The sequence below is a fragment of the Myotis nattereri genome, assembly GCF_964212035.1.
Source record: "Myotis nattereri genome assembly, chromosome: 1".
Classification (NCBI taxonomy): Eukaryota; Metazoa; Chordata; class Mammalia; order Chiroptera; family Vespertilionidae; genus Myotis; species Myotis nattereri.
Genome location: NC_138075.1, coordinates 83736413 through 83758327, shown reverse-complemented (window position 1 = coordinate 83758327; position 21915 = coordinate 83736413). Strand labels below are relative to the sequence as shown.

Sequence of the window (21915 nt, the reverse complement as noted above, 5' to 3'; positions counted from 1 at the left end):
GCAATCTGTATTGATCATATTGTTGATGATCTTTAAAACATCTTGCTGTCCCAGACTTTACTTATGTCAAGGAAAATTAACAAATCTATCTGATACTTGTATGTTCATGCCTTTACCAAGTCTTGAAATCTGAAAATAAAGGCATAGGAAGTAAATTATAATTGTCATCAATATTTAAGAGTCATCTCTAGCCAAAAAGCATCAACAAGTTAATAGAACACTTTACAAAGATGCTGCTCCCATTTTATTTAGCCGCATAATGATTTCAGAGGCTCATAAAATAAAAATGGTAGGGAAACCTGTTTATCTTTGAGCTTCTTATTTTACTTTAGTTCCTTGTGCTAGAAAACAGAAAATTGTTTGAAGGCTGCAATAGAGGAAACGTGAAAGGAAAGGAAAAGAAAGAAAAAAGAGGCCAAGATAATATGGAATAGAGAACTTTTAAATGTTTGCCATATTTTCCTGCTAAAAATATAGGAAAAGAGATGTCAGAAAACTAATACTAGAAAATAAAAAATTGGAAGGCAAGGTGACATTTACTCAAATAAATATATCTGTGTATATCTGTACATTTGTGCATATATATATACATATATTAATGTATTATATTTATTCTGTGTTCTTTTCAATTATGTCTTTTTACATAATTTTAATTTTGCAGAGGGAGACAATAAAGTTTAAAAATAGGAAATGATGAGTAGGAAGTAACCCAGTTGATGGTAAGAATGGAAAATATCTAAATCTTTTGAACTTTAATTAATAATCTATCCATTAAATTAAATTATTTTCCAAGACATCAAAGATATGATATGTACTGAAACATAAGACAGTGCCAGATGGTTTTATTCCACTTAAAAAACTTAAAAAACAAATTAACCTAAAGGGATTATTTGACTTTGAAATCCAAATTTCTTAGTTAAATGGCTTATGTTAATGTCCATTTCAAAGACAATTTTAGGGCCCAGACTTAGGCAAGTGGCTCATTTGTCCATCCTCTGGGTATATTAGTTTGAGTCAAGAATGTCTTCAGCATGTGTATATTAAGTCAAACTTGTAAAGTATATCTCAAACATTAGAGTTTTATGTTATTTTTTTTTCAAATGAATTTGGCCTAAAATGTTAACAAAATTGGAAACAGCTGTGTTAAGAAACTACTTTCTTTTCCATTTATAGTCTTGTCGACCAATATAAACTTCATCATTTTAGTGGAGCTTCTCCCCCACATCCAGATGTTATGGATTTCTCAATAATCCTCAGCAAAAATTGCCAAAACCAACAAGAAGTTTTAACATGTAAATTCAACACATTGTTTCATGCTCATCATGGCCTTTTCTCCATCAACCCCATCCTCATCAGATTTCAGATGCTCGGCAGTTGACACAGAGACAGCAAAGGACTCTGAGTCATCATCTCATTGTGGGATGGGTTCCTTTTACATTTTTTTTTTGTCTGATTCATGAACTGCTTTTTAAAAATCTAAAAATGGTTCATGAATTGCTTGGGAGTTGGCAAAAATTAATAATAATGAGCCCATTTTGAGTACACTGAAATGAACTGATTATCTTTGCAAGCTGTTGCCAATTTGGATTCTTGATGGCAAGAAAGGGTTCTTCAGGAGTCTTTTAACTTGCAAGCAAGACAGATTTCATGGTGTGACAGAGAAAACACTTTTGTAACCTTTACCTCTGTGTTTCCTTTTAGGTTTATGGGATATGTAGGAACAATATGGCTTTTATCAAGACTGGGTTTTGTGGCTTTTTTTGTTTGTTTGTTTGTTTGTTTTGTTTTTATCTAATCATACTGGGGGAAATGATATAACCAATGGGCCACTCTAAACAAGTGGTAAAATGCAGACATGTCACTTAATCCAAAAACAGGGCTTGGGTGTTTTTTCAAATGTTAGGAGATTATGTTCTGCAGAATAAGCATGGATAAATCTGGTTATTTTATCCTAATTTATTGCCCTAATATTATTAGTTCTGCTCATATCAGTTTCTAATCATTTTCTCCTAAACTTTCAAAGCTATTGGCTTCAGCAGTTACTTTTAGTTGAGTCTTTCACTGGGTAAAGTATATGTTACACATAAAGTGAGAATTCCTCTTGCTTATGTTTTATGGGGGGAAATGTAGAGCAAAGTAAAGATTGCATTACAAGTATTATTTGAAATAACACATTATAATATGAGAAAAAATATCAGAAATGACACATTATAATATCAGAAATGACACATTATAATATCAGAAAAAATCTTGGCATAATTTGGGAAAGTTAAAAGAAATCAAACAGAAAACGAAAACAAATGAAAAAAAAAAACAACAACAAACCCGCACACACAATACCTATTTGCCTTCTCAGGAACTTGTGAAATAAAATATTTTAAGATCTTTTCTACATAGTAATAATGTACCTGTAACCATGTTTTCTGTTTTGAAACCAAGTTATCTTTGAAATCAATAACTTATTGATTACAAAATGATTATGAAAGACATAATTTGACCTCATATAGTTGAATACTCAATGGGATGAATTAATTACTTTGATGAGAACTTGAGTTATAATGTATAAGTTACCTCAAAATAATTAAATTTAGCAGTTGGGTAAATCATACTATCATCAAGCATGCTATAGCTGTGGGAAAATTAAATCTTTTAACCAAAACTACTCTTTATGCAGCTACATATGGAGGGCAAAGGAAATCTCTTGCAGTGTTGGAAAGTTCCATTTAATCTTTAATTCAAAGCTCTGCTTCATTTTTAAAAAAATTATCTGAATTGTCTTCCTGGAAGTTTCCTTTAGAATATTTATTTTCTAAGTCAAAGCTAACAAGAACAATAAAGCTTTGAAAATAGTAAATACACCTTTGACAATGTGCAGGCTAGTCGCAATTTAATCATAATTTTACATTTAATTAAATACTTAGCAACAAAAATTCTGAGATATCATTTTAAGGAAAAGTAGAAAAAGTACATTAAATAAAACAAGAAATGCCTGTGGAAAATGTTGATGTGATGGAAGACAGCAGAGTGAAGTTCTTGGATTAGAAATGGTACCTTATTTTAGTATTGAGTAAAAATAGACATGAGAAACTTTGCCTTGGCAAGGCAATCTCAAAACCTTTATTTTTTGGTATCTGAGGCTTTACTATATCCAGAAACCCTCCTAGAAATCACAATTTAAAGCAGGTAGTGTTTCATTCTCTCCTACAGGATATATAAATGCCAAATCATGTTACAGTTGAATGCAGAAGACTGTTTTATTCTCAATGAGAGCTTTAAGTGTGAAAGAGAACCAGAAATATCACATAACACACACAGAAATTAAAATAATTTTACAGTATGTTCTTTAAAATTTGATTTAATAGTTTTAAAAATCTCTAGGGCCATGAGCTAAGCTGTTAATTTGAAAAATCCAAACACATTGTTCCCTCAAACCTAAAGGCCAAAGCACTCCATCTTTATTTTAATGTGCTAGACTTTATCCTGAGACAGAATGAGGGGAGAGGGGGACAATAACTGTTGGGGGGAAATCTAGAAAGAGAAGAATCTAGTAATTACTCTTTCTAATTGTACTCCACCCCCTGCTAGATACAACACACCAAACCTGGGTTTTTTTTTGTTTTGTTTTGTTTTCAACTTTAAATTAGTTTTTAATTTGCCCTAAGGCTGAATAATAGCAGGGGAAAGAATAGTGTATGGGAATTGAGGGGTTATCAGCCGTGGGCAAACTACGGCCCGTGGGCCAGATCTGGCCAGTTTGAAATGAATAAAACTATTGAAAAAAAAGACTGTACCCTTTTATGTAATGATGTTTACTTTGAATTTATATTAGTTCACACAAATACTCCATCCATGCTTTTGTTCCAGCCCTCCGGTCCAGTTTAAGAACCCATTGTGGCCCTGGAGTCAAAAAGTTTGCCCACCCCTGATAGTAATATTTACATCTGTATTGAACAAAAACCCCCGCTTCAATCTCTTAACTAAAACTTTTTAACTATGATGTTTAGCGTCCAGGTCCTCTGGAAAAGAAAATGACCTGATCCATCGTTTGAGAGCTAAGAGTCGTAGCTTTTAGAACTACCTCTGGCTGATGTTGGTAGCTAAGAGCTGCTGAAACAAAGGAAACCACATAGAGTGGGCTGGCAGATCCCTTGAGTACATGTAACTGTTTCTCTGAGCGGAGCTTGAGACTTCTGGAAAGCAAGAAAAGTACAGTGTGACTTACAGAGGCCTCGTTTCGATGCTCTCAGTGGCTGTTTTAGAAGAAAAACAACATATAATTGTAAAGAAGTCTTCCCCTTTGACTCCATACCTTGCCATGACGTCACCCTTCTACAGCCATGTTCACATCATCCTTCTTCCTCACTGGTTCTGGCTCCACCTCCAATACACTGGATAGGGACAGTCGTCATCATTATATGAAGTATTAACTTGCCACTCTAGTGCAAGAGTAGCAAACTGTGACCTGCCAGCCAAATTTGACCCACTAACTCTTTTTGTATGGCCCTTGAGCCAGGAATGAGTTCTTTATTTTTAAAAGATTAAAAAATCCAAACAAGATTAATATTTTATGGCATGTGGAAATGACATGAAATTTGAATTCTTTTTAATTCTACCAAGGAACAATATAACCAATTCTATGTTATGCCCAGAATTCAAGATCCCCAAGAAACCACGCCAGGGAGCCAGTCCGATGCAAAAGCAGAAGGTCCTTTATTGAGTTAGCTAACCCGACCCGGGCCTCCAGTCGACGCAGCGACCGGAAACCGAGTGCTACTCACGAGAAAATCAGGGCTTTTAATAGTGAGGGGAGGGGAGCTGACTGTGGGCCCTCCAATTGGCCAGGTGCCAAGTTGGGTCTTGTTCCCGGGCGTGGCCAGCAGGGGCCTGGACCTCCGGGAAGAAGGCACTCCTCTGCCTCTGCCCCAACATGGAGGATCCAGGGCAAGATAGAGGGCATAGCCCTCGCCCTTTCATTCTACACAAAATCTTCCAGACAAGTGAAGAGGAACAAATATTTCTCAACTTATTCTACAAGCTGCATTTTGTTTATACCCAAAATGGAGACGCATATTACAAGAAAGATTACATTCTAGTGTTCTTCGTGAATATATAGACACAACTTTTTACAAAATCTCAGCAAACAAAATCCAAGAATATACGTATAGATGACTTAGTGGGGTTTATCTCAGGAACACCAGTTGGCATAATTTGATTTGCGGGGGGCGGGGTGGGGGGGGGTTGGGGGGGTGGTGGTTGTTTCACAAAAATCCATCCTCTATTCCTGACTAAAAGCAACAACCAAACCTCTCAGAAAAGTAGAAGTAGAAGAATTTCTTACACCTGATAATGAACACCTGACATACTTACTGGAGAAAGAATGACTACTTTCCCCCTTAGATCAGGAACAGGGCCTAGTAAAGGGATAAAAAGGCACCGGCTGGCTTTAGGAAGGCAGCAGGAGAGCCTGAAGCCAGCGCCCACCAGCCTCCTCAGGGATTGTACCCCAGAAGGCCCTGCATCTCATTCCTACGCTTTACAAAGAGCAAGTCAGCCTCTTTCCAATACAACACTTTCACAAAAGGCTGCATCTGCATTGCGCCCTGGGGGAATCTGGGGCAGGCCCTTAAAGAGATTTCCTCAGTTGCCACTGCCCTGGGGGTCTCCTGGAGGTAAAAGCCCTTTAGTTTCCAAAGCTAAATGTTCTGGGGGCTCCTCTGTCAGATATTGGTCTTAAAAGTTGGAATGCCCAGTGTGGGCTATGAATCTTTCTGTCCTCGGGGATTGTCACCAGGAGGCCATGAAGGGGGGAAAGGGTTTAGGGCAAGATTGTGTCTCAGCCTTTCCTGCCCACTTCAGTGTGGTTTTTTTGCTTCCCTTTTCTTTTTGTCCTCCAGGGTGGAGTCACTCTGCTAGTTTTTAGGGTTTTTTCAGAAGAAATTGTTCCATATGTTATTGCAGGTGTGTCTGCGAGTTCTGGATTTTTCCTACATCCCCATCTTGGCCCAGAACTCATGTCGGTTCCTTAATGGAGCTGTACATTCCCGGGACACAGGACCCCTGGATGACAGCTCTCCTCAGTTCTCGGTCAAATAGCCATTCTACATCCCACTGGCTAGAAGGTGGGAGCTACTGCTTGCTCCCCCAAGTCTCTTTTGGTCCAAACATGTTGCCTATATTTCTTAGAAGTACTAAATGAGAGAGGCATGCTTTATTGCTTTACATCTAGAAAAACTGAAGGGGATAAAATATATTCTTTTGCCTCTAAATGAAAATAAGGGATGGAAAATTGGTTTGAGAAGAGAGAATACACCCCTTGAATTGTTGAGAACAATAAAGACAGAGTTAAAAGCTACACAAACCACCTAGAGGCGAAAGGTAGGGAATTTGCACCTTGGCCACGAAGATGCTCTCCAGTGGACAGTTTCCTCTCTGACAATAGGCAGTTCCAATAATGCCGCCTCCTCCAGTAAGTCACATGGGAAACTACTATTAGAGCATCAAAGGAAAGTTAAGCTTGAGGTTCGGTGTCAGAAAATTTATCAAGTGCTGTCCCCAGAGTCAAGGGGCAGTAAGAATAATTTGCACATATGTTTACCTGTGAAAAAGTAGAAACAATCTGAATGTAAAATAAAAGTTCTTGTTACTATTTTTGATTGGAATTACATTGATTCATATATCAATTTGGAAGAGAACAATTTAAATAATGTTTTCTAATTCAAGTAATAATAAGCTCTATATCTCTTATTTAAACATTTTTTTGAAAATTTAAATATAGCATGTAAATAAATTCTCAATAAAAAAATAAAGACAATATATATCCAATGAAAGCCTCCTTGAACGTCACTTAGTTCTAGTCCCTCTTTTGAGATAACTTTTATCATTATAATGGGACTAGAGGCCTGGTGCATGAATTTGTGCACCAGTGGGGTCCCTCTGCCTGGCCTGCAGGATCAGGCCAAAACTGGCTCTCTGACATCTCCCGAGGGGTCCCGGATTGCAAGAGGGTGTAGACCAGGCCGAAGGTGCATGATCGGGGCCAGGGAAGGACTCAGGAGGTTGGCCAGATGGGGAGGGACCACAGGAGGGCTCCAGGGTGTGTCTGGCCTGTCTCACTCAGTCCCGATTGGCCTGACCCCAACAGCAAGCTAACCTACCAGTTGGAGCATATGCCCCCTGGTGGTCAGTGCCTGTCATAGCAAGCAGATGAGCAGCCTTAGCATATCATTAGCATATTATGCTTTGATTGGTTGGACTACTGGATGACTGGACACTTAGCATATTAGGCTTTTATTATATAGGATGTATCATCTCAGAACTCTTCCTGTGCATTTACCTACATCTGGTCTTTGTACATATAAAAATATACAGTTTGTTTTGTTTTAACCAAATGTTTTAATCATTTTATAACTTTATTTTTAACTTACTGTCTAGAGGAAGATTCCATGTCTAAATGTATAGGATATGTACCATAACCAAATTCATTTGAACTGATTCATATTTCCGAATGTGAACGCATTGTAGTTAGGTCATCGTTCTCCTAGTAATACAATTCATTTTTCTTTAGCTTTTTTCCCTTGCTATTACCAAATCTTAGCATGATTAACATAGACAGTCCAGAGTTGAATTATAATTTTTACCCTTTATCTTTTGTTATAGCTGACACATTTAGTCATCTTATCTTTCTTATTATAATGGTTTCTTGGTGTTCCTGTATTTGCCAATAAGGATCATTCTTCCTTTGTTTTTTTTCTAGTAAAAAGTATACATTCTTTTTTCCTAGCAGTTCTACAACTATAAACTTAAAACTACATTCCATAACTATCCATAATATATTTATCCCAGTATTAGTTAAGTGACAAAAATAGTTGAAATACCTTAAATTTTATTTAATTTTTATAATGGATGAAAAGGAAGAGCCTTTATTCCAATATTATTAGAGAAAGGAGGAAGTATCTTCTTTGGATCACATTGCCAAAGCAGAGTAGGATTCCAAATAGGTTTAGAGATTAAAAACAAATTTATAAAAACTTAAGGACTATCTTTCAAGACTGTAAAAGCAGAAGTGTCTTGAACATGAGACATGACAAAGAATTCTACTGGTAACTTTGAGCTCAGTAAAGAAAACCTAATGAGAAACCTGCAAGTTGTGTGGGTGGTGAGTGTGCACATGTGTGCACAAGTGTGTGAGTGTGTGCATGTGTTATCTTTACATGTCTAAATTCAGATTTTTATTGGGGGAAATAATTGAGTCACTAACTGAGAGCAACAAAAAAAAAAGGCAGAGTAAGATAAAATAATATTTCTGATGGGAAATATTGAATAATAAAATATATATAACTGAATAAATTGAATAAATAAATAATAAGCAAATACCAAAGAGTAAGTTTCTTTAGGTATAGTAAACTCTTGCCTTTTCAGACCTCAATTTAATGGACAAAATTTTCAGTCTGTATGTCATATGTGAAAATTAGCACCCTGTTAATTTTAAGATGCTTTTAAACAAGATTTGCTTATAAATAAATCAGCAGGGGCTTTTTGGTTTGTTTTAATTCACTGTAATTTTAAAATATATTTTTATTGATTGATTTGTCTGAGAGGGAAAGAGAGATAGAAACATCAATGATGAGGGAGGACCATTGATTGGCTGCTTCCTGCATGCCCCCAGTACTGATTGAGCCCACACCCTGGGCATGTGCTCTGACTGGAAAACAAACCATGACCTCCTGGTTCATGGGTCCATGCTCAACCACTAAACCACACTGGCCGGGCAATTCACTGCTATTTTTAACAAATTTTAGCAAATAGGCCATGTATTAGAAAAAACACTGTGATAATTTCATCAAAATAAGTAAATATTACACATTTACAACTATAGTCTATATATTTAAATCCAAGAGTTACCACTCATAAGCAATGTTTGGTAAATGACTAGTTCGTGATCACACCACTTCCCACGCTTATTAATTCTGTTGTTGAGTGGCAGGACTTTCTGTGGCAGTTTTGATGTGTGGTGCTGATGTTCCCACGTGGGCTAAGCCACGCCCAGCAGCATGCATTATTTACTCATGGTGACTGGTGAATGCATGCATTTACTAGACATATTCAGTATAAATTTAAAATTACTGTAATACATATAGAAGACTTTTCTGTAAAATATTACTTTTCATAGATAATTTTAATTACACAAACATGTCGACATTAAGTAAAAACAGGTAAACTACTTTGTCAATTTTTTACCATATGCATTCAGAAAACCTACTTATTATATATGGACTTTTGGCTTTAATGGACACCCCCTTGCCTGAATTAGTCCATTATATGAAAGTTTTACTGTATTGAAATAACCACTGACTGATATTTTCATTTCCTGGATTGAAATAGAAAGTGAGAGAGTGGCTGAAACTTGCAACTTGCAGAATGAGAACATATTTTAGATCAATATCCATAATGAGAAGATTGCTAGTAACACAGGAGCAGGTCTGGGACACAGATCCTGTGGTAGGATTGGAAAATGGAATTTAAGAAGAGAGATCTACAGATCTACAGAAACCCTCAAATACTTAGGTAAATTTTATTAATCACTACAATCCAGTAACAGACTTATGTTGTCAAGGCTTGGGAAGTAAAGAAAACAATTGTATCCATACTTTGAAATAAATCAGACTGAAAAAATCTGGGATGGCATGTAGATATCATAAATAAATAACAAGTGCTATATTTCAAAGGAAGAAATGTAATAAAACTGATCCTTTGATTCCTAAGAAATATTTGGAAAACCATCTTATTTCTTCCAAACTCTTTGAATTGAGTTTCCAACAGTACTTATTTGAGCGTTAATGGGAAGGGTAATCTTAAAGCTTGGATGACTTGGAGGCACTGGTAAGCTAACTACTTTGTCATTTTTTTACCATATGCATTCAGAAAACCGACTTTATTATATACTAGGGGCCCAGTGGATGAATTCGTGCACCTTGAAAAGAACTGTGGGCTGTGAGGCTGCAGTGGGCACACGGGCAGGTCTCGGCCCATCCTCTGCACCCCTGCCCAGCCCCTCCCGCCATGGTCCCCATTCCCCTGTCTGCCAGCAGCCCTGCTCCTGCCGCTGCTGCTCCCACGTGCTGACAGCACTGGCACCACTCACACCCACTGACGGGGTGGAGTGATCGGGGCAGTGAGTCCAAGCAGGGCTGGTGCCGTCAGTGGGTGCAAATGCTGGCTGCTGCCCGCATCGCCCTTCAGGAGCAGGGGGAGGTGGAGAAGCCCTGAGGCTCAATCGGGGCAGCCAGCTGCAGCTCGCACCCACTGATGGCACCAAGTGATTGGAACCGGCGCCAAGCGCCAACAGTGAGTGCGAGGAGCGCCAGTGCCAACAGCAGGGGTGAGCGCCGGGCAGGACCGTGGGGCATGGGAGGAAAAAATTTTCAGTAACCACCAGAAATTCACCCTGATGATAGCAACTGGCACCCCGGTTAGGGTTAGGGTTAGGTTTAGGATTAGGATTAGGGTTAGGCATCTTGGTCTGGCGCCCCCACTCACCTGCTCCACCATCTTGCTGTGACTGATGCCTGCCATGTTATGTGCTCTGCCACCTGCTGCCTATGCCTGCCATGTTCCACGTGCGCCCCTGGTGGTCAGTGGAAGTCATAGAGACTGGTTGTTTGCTTTTTCAGTTGTTCTGCTGTTCGGTCTATTTGCATATTAGGTTTTATATATATAGACTAGTGGCCCGGTGCATGAAATTCGTGCATGGGGGAGCTTTCCTCAGCCCAGCCTGCATTCTTTCCAATCAGGGACCCCTTGGGGGATGTCCCCCAGGGATTGGGCCTAAACTGGCAGTCAGACATTCCTCTTACAATCTGGGACCCCTGGTTCCTAACCACTCACCTGCCTGCCTGCCTGATCACCCCTAACTGCCTTCCCCTGCCAGCCTGATCTTGCCCCTAACTGTTCTCCCCTGCTGGACTGATCACCCCTAACTGCCCTCCCCTGCCGGCCTGATCTTACCCATGACTGCTCTCCTCTGCTGGCCTGATCACCCCTAATTGCCTCTGCCTTGGCCCTCACCATCATGGCTTTGTCTGGAAGGAAGTCGGACCTCCAGAAGATGGCAGATTGACCCAGTCTAATTAGCATATTACCCTCTTAGCAGTATAGATAGATTATATAGGATAGGATTGCTTAAATGGGGAAGAAAAGCTTTTTTCAGCAGAATGAGATGCTCTTGGCAGACAAAAATACATAATCCCTATATCTGGACTGATAGCTAGCCATATGCACTATACTGCCAAACTGGTCATTAAAAAATTGAACCTCTTTCTTACACCTTACACCAAACAGCTGTTTCTCTTAAAACTCCTCCTCAGCCCCCACCTTAGGTTCTACATTTGTAGTTTAGCCAGATTAGGTTCTGACTGGTTGGTTTCTATGCCAGTCAGCTTCAGAAGCTCCGCCTCCTAGGTAGCCATTGGCTCCTCGCACTTCACTCAGATTTGGTTCTGATTGGTCAGTTTCTATGCCAGCCAGTGTTTCCAGGCCTATCTCCAGTCTTGATCAGAGAGGTGGGGCCAATCAACAGCCACACCAGGCTCCTGGCGAGCAGGCTGAACTGCTGATCTCTCAGAGGGAGAGAGGCACAGCTGCTGGTGAGGCCCAGAGAGAGAGAGAGAGAGAGAAACAGGGTCTGATCTGCAGCCTTGTGGATCAGACCCTGCTTCTCTCTCTCTCTCTCTCTCTCTCTCTCTCTCTCTCTCTCTCTCTCTCGGCCTTGCCAGCAGCCACAGTAGCCGCTGATCAGCCCCACCTCTCTCTCTCCCCCAGAGATCAGCAGTTCAGCCTGCTTGCCAATCCCTGCCCACAGGAGCCTGCTGTGCGTAGCCTGGCATTCAGTCTAGCCTTTGGTCATTTTGGATATTACAGATCCTGGGTTTTTATATATTAGGACGGACTTTCGGCTTTATGGACACCCCCTTACCCATTGTGAATACTGAATCACTGTGAGGTGGACTGAATAACACTTTTGAAAAATAATTTTAAAGTCTGTGCATAGCAAACTTTCTGAGTTGTGTATATGATAGCCTATGTTTGTGTTGACTTCACATACTAATCACAACTTGGCTGGGTTTAGGAATCTTGAATCATAACCCTTTCCCTCAAAGCTATTTACATATTTCTCTACTGTTTTCTCACATATACTACTGAAGAGGAAAATCCAAGGCTAATTGGATTTTGCTTCCTTTAAAGATTATCTGGTCTTCTCTGTTTTAATATTTGAATAATTCTTTCTTTATTCTTAAGATATAAAACATCATCAGGTTATTGGAAGTACTAATATATTTTACTAATTCTGCTTATAACTTGGTCAATCCTTTTTACATGATTTGGATCATTCTTACATTCAGAATATTTTAGATTATTGTTAGAGTCTATGTGTTCTGAGCAAGGGACCCTGTGTAACCACACAAGTTGCCCCTATAAAGCCAACCCTGACCCCACTCAAATCAATATCTTTAACCTGGACCTAAGATTGCTTGGTTTAGTGAGGCCTAAAGCACCTGCCATTTCCCATACTTCAGGATAGAATGAGCTGCCCTGAAAGCAAATGGCTGAGTGGAGGTGAGAATGAAGAGAGATAGAGATAGGGGAATGAAAATCGTGGTAGCTACAAAGAATGAATGGCTGTAGTAAAAGCAACTATACAGTCTACTTCAACTCTGTTTCCTTAACCTATCAACTTTCCCTTTTATTTCATAGGGTCTATGTTTTATTGTGTGTTTTTAACATAGTGTCATGTTTTTAGTACCAAACTGTCTTCCCTTTCCTGTATTAAGTTGTTTAAAAAATAGTTTATCACTATAACCTGAGTGCTATATTTACCTTCATTTATTTTTCAGATTTTCCCATAGGTACCAAGTTGTATATCATTTCTGTTTACTCACTCTTTTTAGAGTGAGAGTTTGTACAATTTTGATGCTGACATATAAATACAGTGGGGGCAGTCTCCTTTATTTCCCTCGTGGTCAGTGTGGTCAATGAAAATACTTTCAGGTGATCTTAAGCCATGAATATGCATCATACAAATTGACATGACTAAGTCAGCTATCCAGAAGCCAATCTACAACCACCAAACATTGTAAAAGTGACATTACTGGCAGGACTCTTCGTCATGTGTCTTCTGTTTTGTCTCAATGAGATAATGAAAGTCTAGTGCAGACCCATATTTCTACCCATGTTTATATTTTGCCCTCCAAAACAAGCCCACTGAGTGCCTTTTCAGAAGGTCTTGTTCTTGCTACTCACCCCACTCTCTCCTTTCTCCTTTGGGCAACCAATATGTATAAATACTGAACAAAGCTTTCGGCATGCTACTAATATACAACAGCAAAAAGAAAATTACCTAAATAATTGGTCTCTGCCACATTTCCTCTCTCATTTCTAGCCCTGCCTTCATACATTGTAACAAGCCAACCATATGCTAGTGTATATCCTCTTGTCTTTATGATGCAGGTAGCTGCCATGTGAATTTAGATAAGCTTTAGTCCTGGTTTCCTAAGAACGCATCTGAAGAAGCAAAGAAGAATCCAGATGAAATAGCTACGCCCACCCCTGTCCCCAATTCTTGTTCCTCCTGATCAATAGATTTTATTTTCTTTTTCCCAAGAAAGCCTTTCCTGTTTGGCTACCAAATTGGACAAATTTTATAAAGGAGAGTTTTGAAATATCCTTGGTAATCACATTGTAAGTAGACCCAGGAGTATTAGATCTAAAATATTTTTTAATTATTATCTGGGTCATATAGCTGACTTTCTTCTATAATTTCCAATCCCTGTCATACATTTTCTCCCATGTTCATACTCTGTGGATGATTTTAATGGGAAGAAGGAATAAGATTTTGGTCTTCATCATTATTGTCCCCTGAAGTACACCCAGCTATTTAAAAAATGATGTAATAAAAGTCATTTATTTTTGTAAGTTACCTTAAATCTCTTTGGAAAAAGACAGATAATTAATAGACCCTATGATATAAGGCTTATATACCAACATCTACTACAAAGCAGAATGTGCTTAATTCAGTAAGAAAGTCACCAAGTGCTATTACGTGTTGAAATTTTATTTCTGTTGCTTACTCTCCATTTCAGTCTCAGTTGTCCAATCCATAGGAAAACATATTTGAATATAGAGAAAGTATCAAAATACTACAAAGATAGAATTGTAGGTAATTCTGAAGTAAAACTCTGACAATCTGATAGAGTACTTTTTTTTTTGAAAAGGGAACAGCTTTTACAAAAATAAACAGAAGAGAAGTGTACAGCATTCATACTGATTGGGTTCAGTGGGAGATTGAACTGGAAAGGAAGCTTATGTCAGTGACAATACTGTGCTTAAAAGTTTGACTTTATTGGGCAGGTTGTAGGAAGCCTCTGAACTATTTTTTATCTCATAAAGCAGAGGTTTGGGTTAGATACTATGCCTCAAAGTATACTGTTATTCCTCTTCTATTTACCGGTATTTGTTTTTCACTTCACTAATTAGTGCTTTGTGCATTTACTGATTTTCACTATTCATTCCTTTTAACCAAATCCCATACAATAATTTTAATGCATTTTATATACAGTGCTTTGAGCTTTTCAAATGAAAGCCATATTTAATTAAAATAAAGAAATAGGAGATCAGTAGACATATTGATTCAACATGTATGCCAACCTGAATTCTGAAGTGCACAATAAGCAAAATGTACTCCACCCACATTATGCCTGGAGGGCAAAGAAAAAAAGTGTGAACAAGGATAATTAGAACTTGAAAATAGTTAGTATCTAGACAGAATGGCCATGCATTAGAGTTGATAATAGAGGGTACTTATAATGAAGTTAAAGCTATTCAGGGAAATTTTAGATGTGTGAAAACTGAAAGAGCACTTTTATCAAAGTATGAGTGATAAAGCTAACAATGTTAAACTTATATAACAATTAAAATAAATTTTGTTCCTAAGTTCGATATATGCAATGAAATAAAAACTTTTTAGTAAATAAAGAGAAGAAATTAGAAAAGTATTTTTAATCTAGAGATAATTGACTTTGTAAGAAGTTGAAATACTTAAATGGGTCTAGTTAATTTTAGTCAAGTGATTTCTAGAAAGATGCTTGAAATTTAAATATTTACAAACTTGAAATGAAAGAGTGGGAACCTAAAGTAAGAAAAATGTAAAAATTATACATATGCATATATGCACATACATACATACACACAGAGATAAGGATGAAAGAAAATAAAACATAAAATGCAACTAATGTTATTCTATTGTTTCTTTTCTTTCAATTTTAAATTGAACTTAATCAACAAGATAATGAATCTACCAGAATATAAAATGAATGCTACTTCCTTTCAATGTAGTCAGCTAGGAAATTACAATGATTCCAGTTACATTGCCAGTGTTGTATTTTTTTAAATATGTATTTTTTTAAATATATTTTATTGATTTTTTACAGAGAGGAAGGGAGAGAGATAGAGAGTTAGAAACATCAAGAAGAGAGAAACATCGATCAGCTGCCTCCTGCACATCTCCTACTGGGGATATGCCCGCAACCCAGGTACATGCCCTTGACCGGAATCGAACCTGGGACCTTTCAGTCCACAGGCCGACGCTCTATCCACTGAGCCAAACCGGTTACGGCTTAAATATGTTTTTACTGATTTTTAGAGAGAGAGGAAGGGAGAGGGATAGACAGATAGAAACATCATCAATGAGAAACATTGATCGGCTGCCTCCTGCACGCCCCCTACGGGGGATCAATCCCACAACCCCGGCATGTGCCCTGACTGGAAATTGAACCAGTGACTTGATTCATGAGTCAACGCTCAAGCACTGAGCTACACTGGCCTAGCAATCAGTAGTGCATTTTTAAAATAAAGATTTCCTTTTTCCTGGGATAGCTGGCTATTTTCACGCTGTTCCACTGAGGGTGGGTTTGGATTTTAGAAACATGAAATCACTTAAAGCAAAGTTAGAGGCAAGTAGCCAATATGTCCTTGGAAATTATCTAGCCAACCTCTCTTTGGAACAGGGGTCCTCAAACTTTTTAAACAGGGGGCCAGTTCACTGTCCCTCAGACCGTTGGAGGGCCAGACTATAGTTTAAAAAAAAACTATGAACAAATTCCTATGCACACTGCATATATCTTATTTTGAAGTAAAAAATAAAATGGGAACAAATACAATATTTGTATTTGCATGTGGCCCGCGGGCCGTAGTTTGAGGACCCCTGCTTTGGAAGAATGGAAGGAACTCTAGAGTTTAGTGTTTATAAGGATACTTTTGTGACAGAAGCAAAGCAAAAATGAGTTAAACAGCAACGGAAATGTACTGGGAAGGATCTGAAGCGCATCAGATCCTCAAAGGGACAGATTATAGAACCAGGTCAACTCGGGGCTTCTGGGATTTGCAGGGGGACCTCTCTGCTAGTCATGTTTTTTCTTTCTGACTGCTCTCATGCAGTAGAGACTTGGATACAGGCGGTTTTGTGATGGTGTCTTTGTTGCTTCGAAAGTGAAGTAGGGAAAGGATACTCCTTCCTATTTGCTATAGCAGAAAAGTTAGCAGGGAAGGACACTAACTAACGGGGTCTGCCTGGATCAGTGTGCATTTCTGAACCTGTTTTGAAGGGTGAGCATGTGACATTTTGATTATTTCAATTCCTTGTGTTCTTATCCAATAAGCAGAGAAGTAAGATCTACTACCAGAAGATGGAGGAGAGGCTTGACTAGACAAAAAAAAAAAATAGCCACCACAGTCTTGTATATCAACCAACACTTGCCACATAAGACATTTACTAATTAGTTAAAAATGTTTGGATATCTTAACAGCATGTCCAAAGCCAAGCTCATAATCTTCCCCTCCTAGTTCCACACAAGATACCTCGATTTCCAAAATTCTCTATAGTGATATATCAAACAAGTAAAAAATTAAACTGTAACAATTTATGTAATCTTTTTGAGCCTCAGCTTTCCTACTTGCAAAATGGGGATAATAATAAATCCCCATTAATTAGAGGTTTGCCCATTAATGTGGGTTATAGCAGACTGAGTTAAATGGGGGGAAAACATCAATAGCTATGCGTAGCTTAATGACGGGGATAAATACCGAGAAATGTGTCCACAGGTGATTTCATCATTCTAAGAACATCTTAGAGTGCACTTACACAGAGCTAGATGGTGTAGCCTACTACACTCCTAAGATATATTATATAGTCTATTGCTCCTCGGTCACAAACCCGTACTGAATACTGTAGGCAGTTGTAACACAATGGTATTTGTGTATCTAAACACAGCTAAACATAGAAAAGGTACAGTGAAGTTATGGCATAAAGGACAAAAAAATGGCACACCTAAATACATCACTTACCATGGATGGAGCTTGTGGGACTAGAAGTTGCCCTGGGTGAATCGGCGAGAGAGTGGTGAGTAGATGTGAAGGCCTAGGACTTTACTATAAACTTAGGCTCCACTGAACTTATTTAAAAGAATTCTTTCTTTAATAATAAATAAACCTTAGTTTATTGTAACATTTTACTTTATAAACGTTTTACTTTGTTAATTTTTTGACTCTTTTGTAATAACTCTTAGCTTAAAACACAAATACATTGTATAGCTATACAAAAATATATACTTCCTTTATATCTTTATTCTATAGAATATTTTCTATTAATTTTTTCTACTTTTTTTTTAAAGACTGAGACATAAAAGCACACTTTAGCCTAGGCCTACACAGGGTCAGATCACTGTCATCCACCTCCACATCTTGTCTCACTGGAAGGTCTTCAGGAGCAATAATACCCATGGAGCCATCATTTCCAATGATGACAATGGCTTCTGTAATATCTCGTGAAGGACCTATTTGAGGCCCCTCCTTGAGGAGGTACTACTCTTTTCCAAAATATGTCCATGGTGGCTTGTTTGGCTTATTTCTTTTTAAAATATATATATATTTTATTGATTTTTAACAGAGAAGAAGGGAGAGGGACAGAGAGTTAGAAACATCGATGGGAAGGAAACATCGATCAGCTGCCTCCTGCACACCCCCTACTGGGGATGTGCCTGCAACCATGGTACATGCCTTTGACCAGAATCGAACCTGGGACCCTTCAGTCAGCAGGCTGATGCTCTATCCACTGAGCCAAACTGGTTAGGGCTATTTCTTTTGTTTTAATCAGAGAGTTGCTTGCATGGTAAGCAGATAACGCACCACGAAAATTCCTCTCTATTAATGAAAACCTTCCAGTGTTGAGGTCAATGTTTTCAAGCTTTTTATGGAGCTTGGTGAGGTCTGCAAAAGCTTCTGCTATACCCTTCACTGTGAATTTTCTTGAGGGATTTTCTTCTTTTCCTCCTGCAATTTCCTTTTCTCGTGTTTCTTCTTCAGCTATGAGTTCTTGTTGCAGTTCCAACAATGCCTCATTTGTCATCCCTCAGGAACCACCTCAAGGAATTCCTCAGTATCATCCTCATACATACCCCGGTTAAAGTTGTTTTTCATCTCAACCACACCCTTGTTGATTTTTGCAGCCTCCTTAACTTGGCAATTTCCTTGAGGTCATAACAAACCTCTTGAGTGTCTTCTTCCAGATGCCATTTATACGCTCCTTGATGACATCACCACAAGCCAAGCACGGTTTTTGTTGTAGGCCTTCCAGAAGATGCTAACTCTATTGATTGGAATAGTCTAGATCGGGGTCATCCATGACCGCTTACTGCTCCTGAAGTACAGTGGCAATATGTGCTTACTAACATGCTTGAAGGCCCTGGAGTTCTCACTGTGCCAGATCACAAAGCATTTCACTTCATAATCTGCAAATTGCAACATTGCCTTCAAACAAGTCTGTCATCCTTTCCCTAAAAACCTTGAACCCTGTGATTGACTTGGCCTCCTTATGGATGAAAGTCCGTGTTATTGGGCTCTATATTTGGACCTTCCTTCACCATGATATATTGAAGAGTTGGATAATACATATACTGTGTTAAAATAATTTTTTTCTTTTATTAAAGTGTTTAGAAGTACTATCATCTGTTGGATTTGCTTTTCTGCAGAGTTAATTGTTATCTATATAATTATCCAATCCTCAATATATCATGTCACAGGAAGGCCCAAATATAGAGCCCAATAATGATATGGGAAAATTGGACTGGAACACGCAGAGTTCCTATGGGCAGGATGGTTCCCGGATTCTTGTCCGGTGGAGTCAAAGGATGAAACCAAGGATGAAAGATGGTATAGCAAAAGGTGGAAATTTATTGAGAAACAAGCACAAACTCCCATGTGGGGAGGGAGGAAGAGCTCCACTGGGTCCCTTTTCCTTCATTTTATAAAGGCTGCAGATCTTTGTGCCTTGATATCCCCTCTGATTGGTCACTATATCCCCTTCAATTGGTTACTCTAGCAACTCCTGAGCTCAAAACTCACATGAAGTATGTGAGGCTCCCTTCTTCTTCTCCCCCTGGGCTTTCTTCCTCCCTCTCTGAATGAGGGTATGCCTTCCCTTTATTCTGTAAATGTATACCTTTCTGCAGCTCTCAGCTCCCTTATCTTATGGCAATGTACCTTCTGCTACTGCCAGCTCCCTTATCTTATGGAAATGTACCTTCTGCTACCCCCAGCTTCCTTATCATACGGAAATGTACCTTCTGCTACTCCCAGCTCCCTTATTTTATGGAAATGTACCTTCTGCTATTCCCAGCTTCCTTATCTTATGGAAATGTACCTTCTGCTACTCCCAACTCTCTTATCTTATGGCAATGTATTCTTTGTAGCTCTGTAGTCCTGTGTTTTTTCCATGGACCCCTAAATTCCTAAAATGTCCTAAACCTGCCTATTTCACCCCTAAAAACTCCTTTTATAACATGTTAGAGGGAGATACTTGTTGCTGGTTCCACTCACTTCATTATCATTTTATCCAAATTTCTCTATCCCTTTATTAAGACTGGTACAAGAGAGATTGTTAAATACCTTGCTGAAATGCAACTTGGATCAATTAACCTAGTAACTGTATCAGGAAAGGAAATGTGACTTGTTTGACATAATTCAACACCCTCTGACTACTAGAACATGGAAACTCTCTGCTTAATAATACAATCCAGATTTTACTGTGATTTATATCAAACTCACGGTCCATATCCTGTCTCTCAAACCATCTTTGTTATTGAGAAAATGTTGATAATCTTGCCAACATCCGTTTTCTGGAGCTTCCTGATTTTTAGTGGTGATTCAAAGAATCCTAGCAGCTGCTCAGCAATTGCTCTGCAAGGTGTTTTTGCCATACTAGGTTTTAAAAAGCTTCTGTGACTGGCAATTACAAAAGATAATTCCTAAAATATTTGAGTAATGTTTCCTGTGTGGAGAGATGTTGCTTCATCCCCATTGCTATCAGATGGCTTCCCAAGGTAAGACAGTATTCATCTGTAATCTAAGTTGATGAATTTATTTTATTAAAGAGCAATCACTACATCAACATATCTAAGAGTGAAATTTAGTATTCATTTTTCTCAGAGACAAAAAGTACCTTAACAATAAACTCTCACATTTTATGGATCAAAAATCTTATTTCTAGGAGATAAAATAAGATATTGATGATCACATATTTCATTAGTGATAAAATTAAAACTATTGGGAAAAACTGATCTCTTAATTCCCACCTATATCATAGTCTGTCCATGCAAAATCCATGTATGAGTTTAGAGAAGCTTCTGCACTAACTACTCATATATTGTGTAGGACATTCTATCTACATGAACAATTCATTTACAATTTTCATTATACTCTCAAAGCAGTTCATGAACCAAAAATGTTAAGAACCACTGATCTAGATCAAACTGATAATTTTAAAAATTAAATGAAATATAAAAGTATAAAGGTAGTTTAAAATGAATCTTAGAAACATATTCTCAGTCTTTTGAAAATGAGTTTCTGTAGAGAGAGAAACAAAATCAGAAAAAAAATGTTTGAGGTTTTCACTATATTAATAGAAGGACATACTCTTCAAATGTTATGCATTCATCAGAATTGCTCCCGAATATAATGATAGCCTAATCATCACTAGAGTGCAAGTTGGTTTATGAAGATTTGCATATTTGTTTTGTAAATGTTTCATAGGTGAAATTATTAATTAGCATCTAATTAATATTTGTGTTGCTGAGAACATATTTTTTAAACCCCAGAATCAAGAAAATAGAGAATAGTTAATTATCCATCTCTGATTTCTTCGTTTAAATTCCTCATTTCTAAACTCAGCAGCACAAAAGAGAGATTAATAAAAGTAAATTTGAAGCAACTTAATTGCATTCTTTTTATTTTGCCCAATTACTGAGATTCTTTAACTATGTCTTCATCCATTCTAAAGCATTATTAAATAAACATTTTGTAAGCATGTAATGATCTTGGAAAAGATCATTGTTAGTGCTTGAAAATTACACTAAAGAATACCCCAAATTTTGGAATGATGAAAAATGCAATTTGAACTATAAAAACAGCACCTAGAAGATATATATGACCAGCCCCAAAGCACTAAGTTAAAAGAATATAATGAAAAATAGGGTTTCTTTAAAGCAGGTGAACTGGGGTAGTTCTAGACTTGGTAATATAAGAACTTGCACCAAGCTATACTACAAAGGCTTAAATTCAGAAAAACCTATGCTTGAATCCTGAGCATAGGTTTCACTTACTAACTCTGGGACAATGAGCAATTTATTTACCTCTCTATTTCTTGGTTTTCTCATCCAGAAACTTGGAATGATAATACTAAGAAACAGTCATAAATTGTAAGCATTTTTTTTAAATCCTCACCTGTGGATATGGTTTATCTATTTAGTAAGAGAGGAAGGGAGAGAGAAACATCAACTGCTGCCTGCCATACAGGCCTAACTGGGGATGAAA

At 38.0% G+C, this 21915-nt stretch overlaps 1 protein-coding gene across 1 annotated transcript in view; it reads left to right on the top strand.

Annotated features, from left to right (window-relative positions):
• LOC308523424 (uncharacterized protein) overlaps positions 1-6093 on the top strand; it is a gene marked incomplete at its 3' end in the record, with an annotated part of 144080 nt that extends 137987 nt beyond the window's left edge. Inside the window, exon 7 of the mRNA XM_081097385.1 lies at positions 5959-6093. Within this exon, the coding sequence (XP_080953511.1) occupies positions 5959-6093 (135 nt within the window). The remainder of the gene's footprint in view (positions 1-5958) is intronic.
• Positions 6094-21915: the final 15822 nt, after the last annotated feature.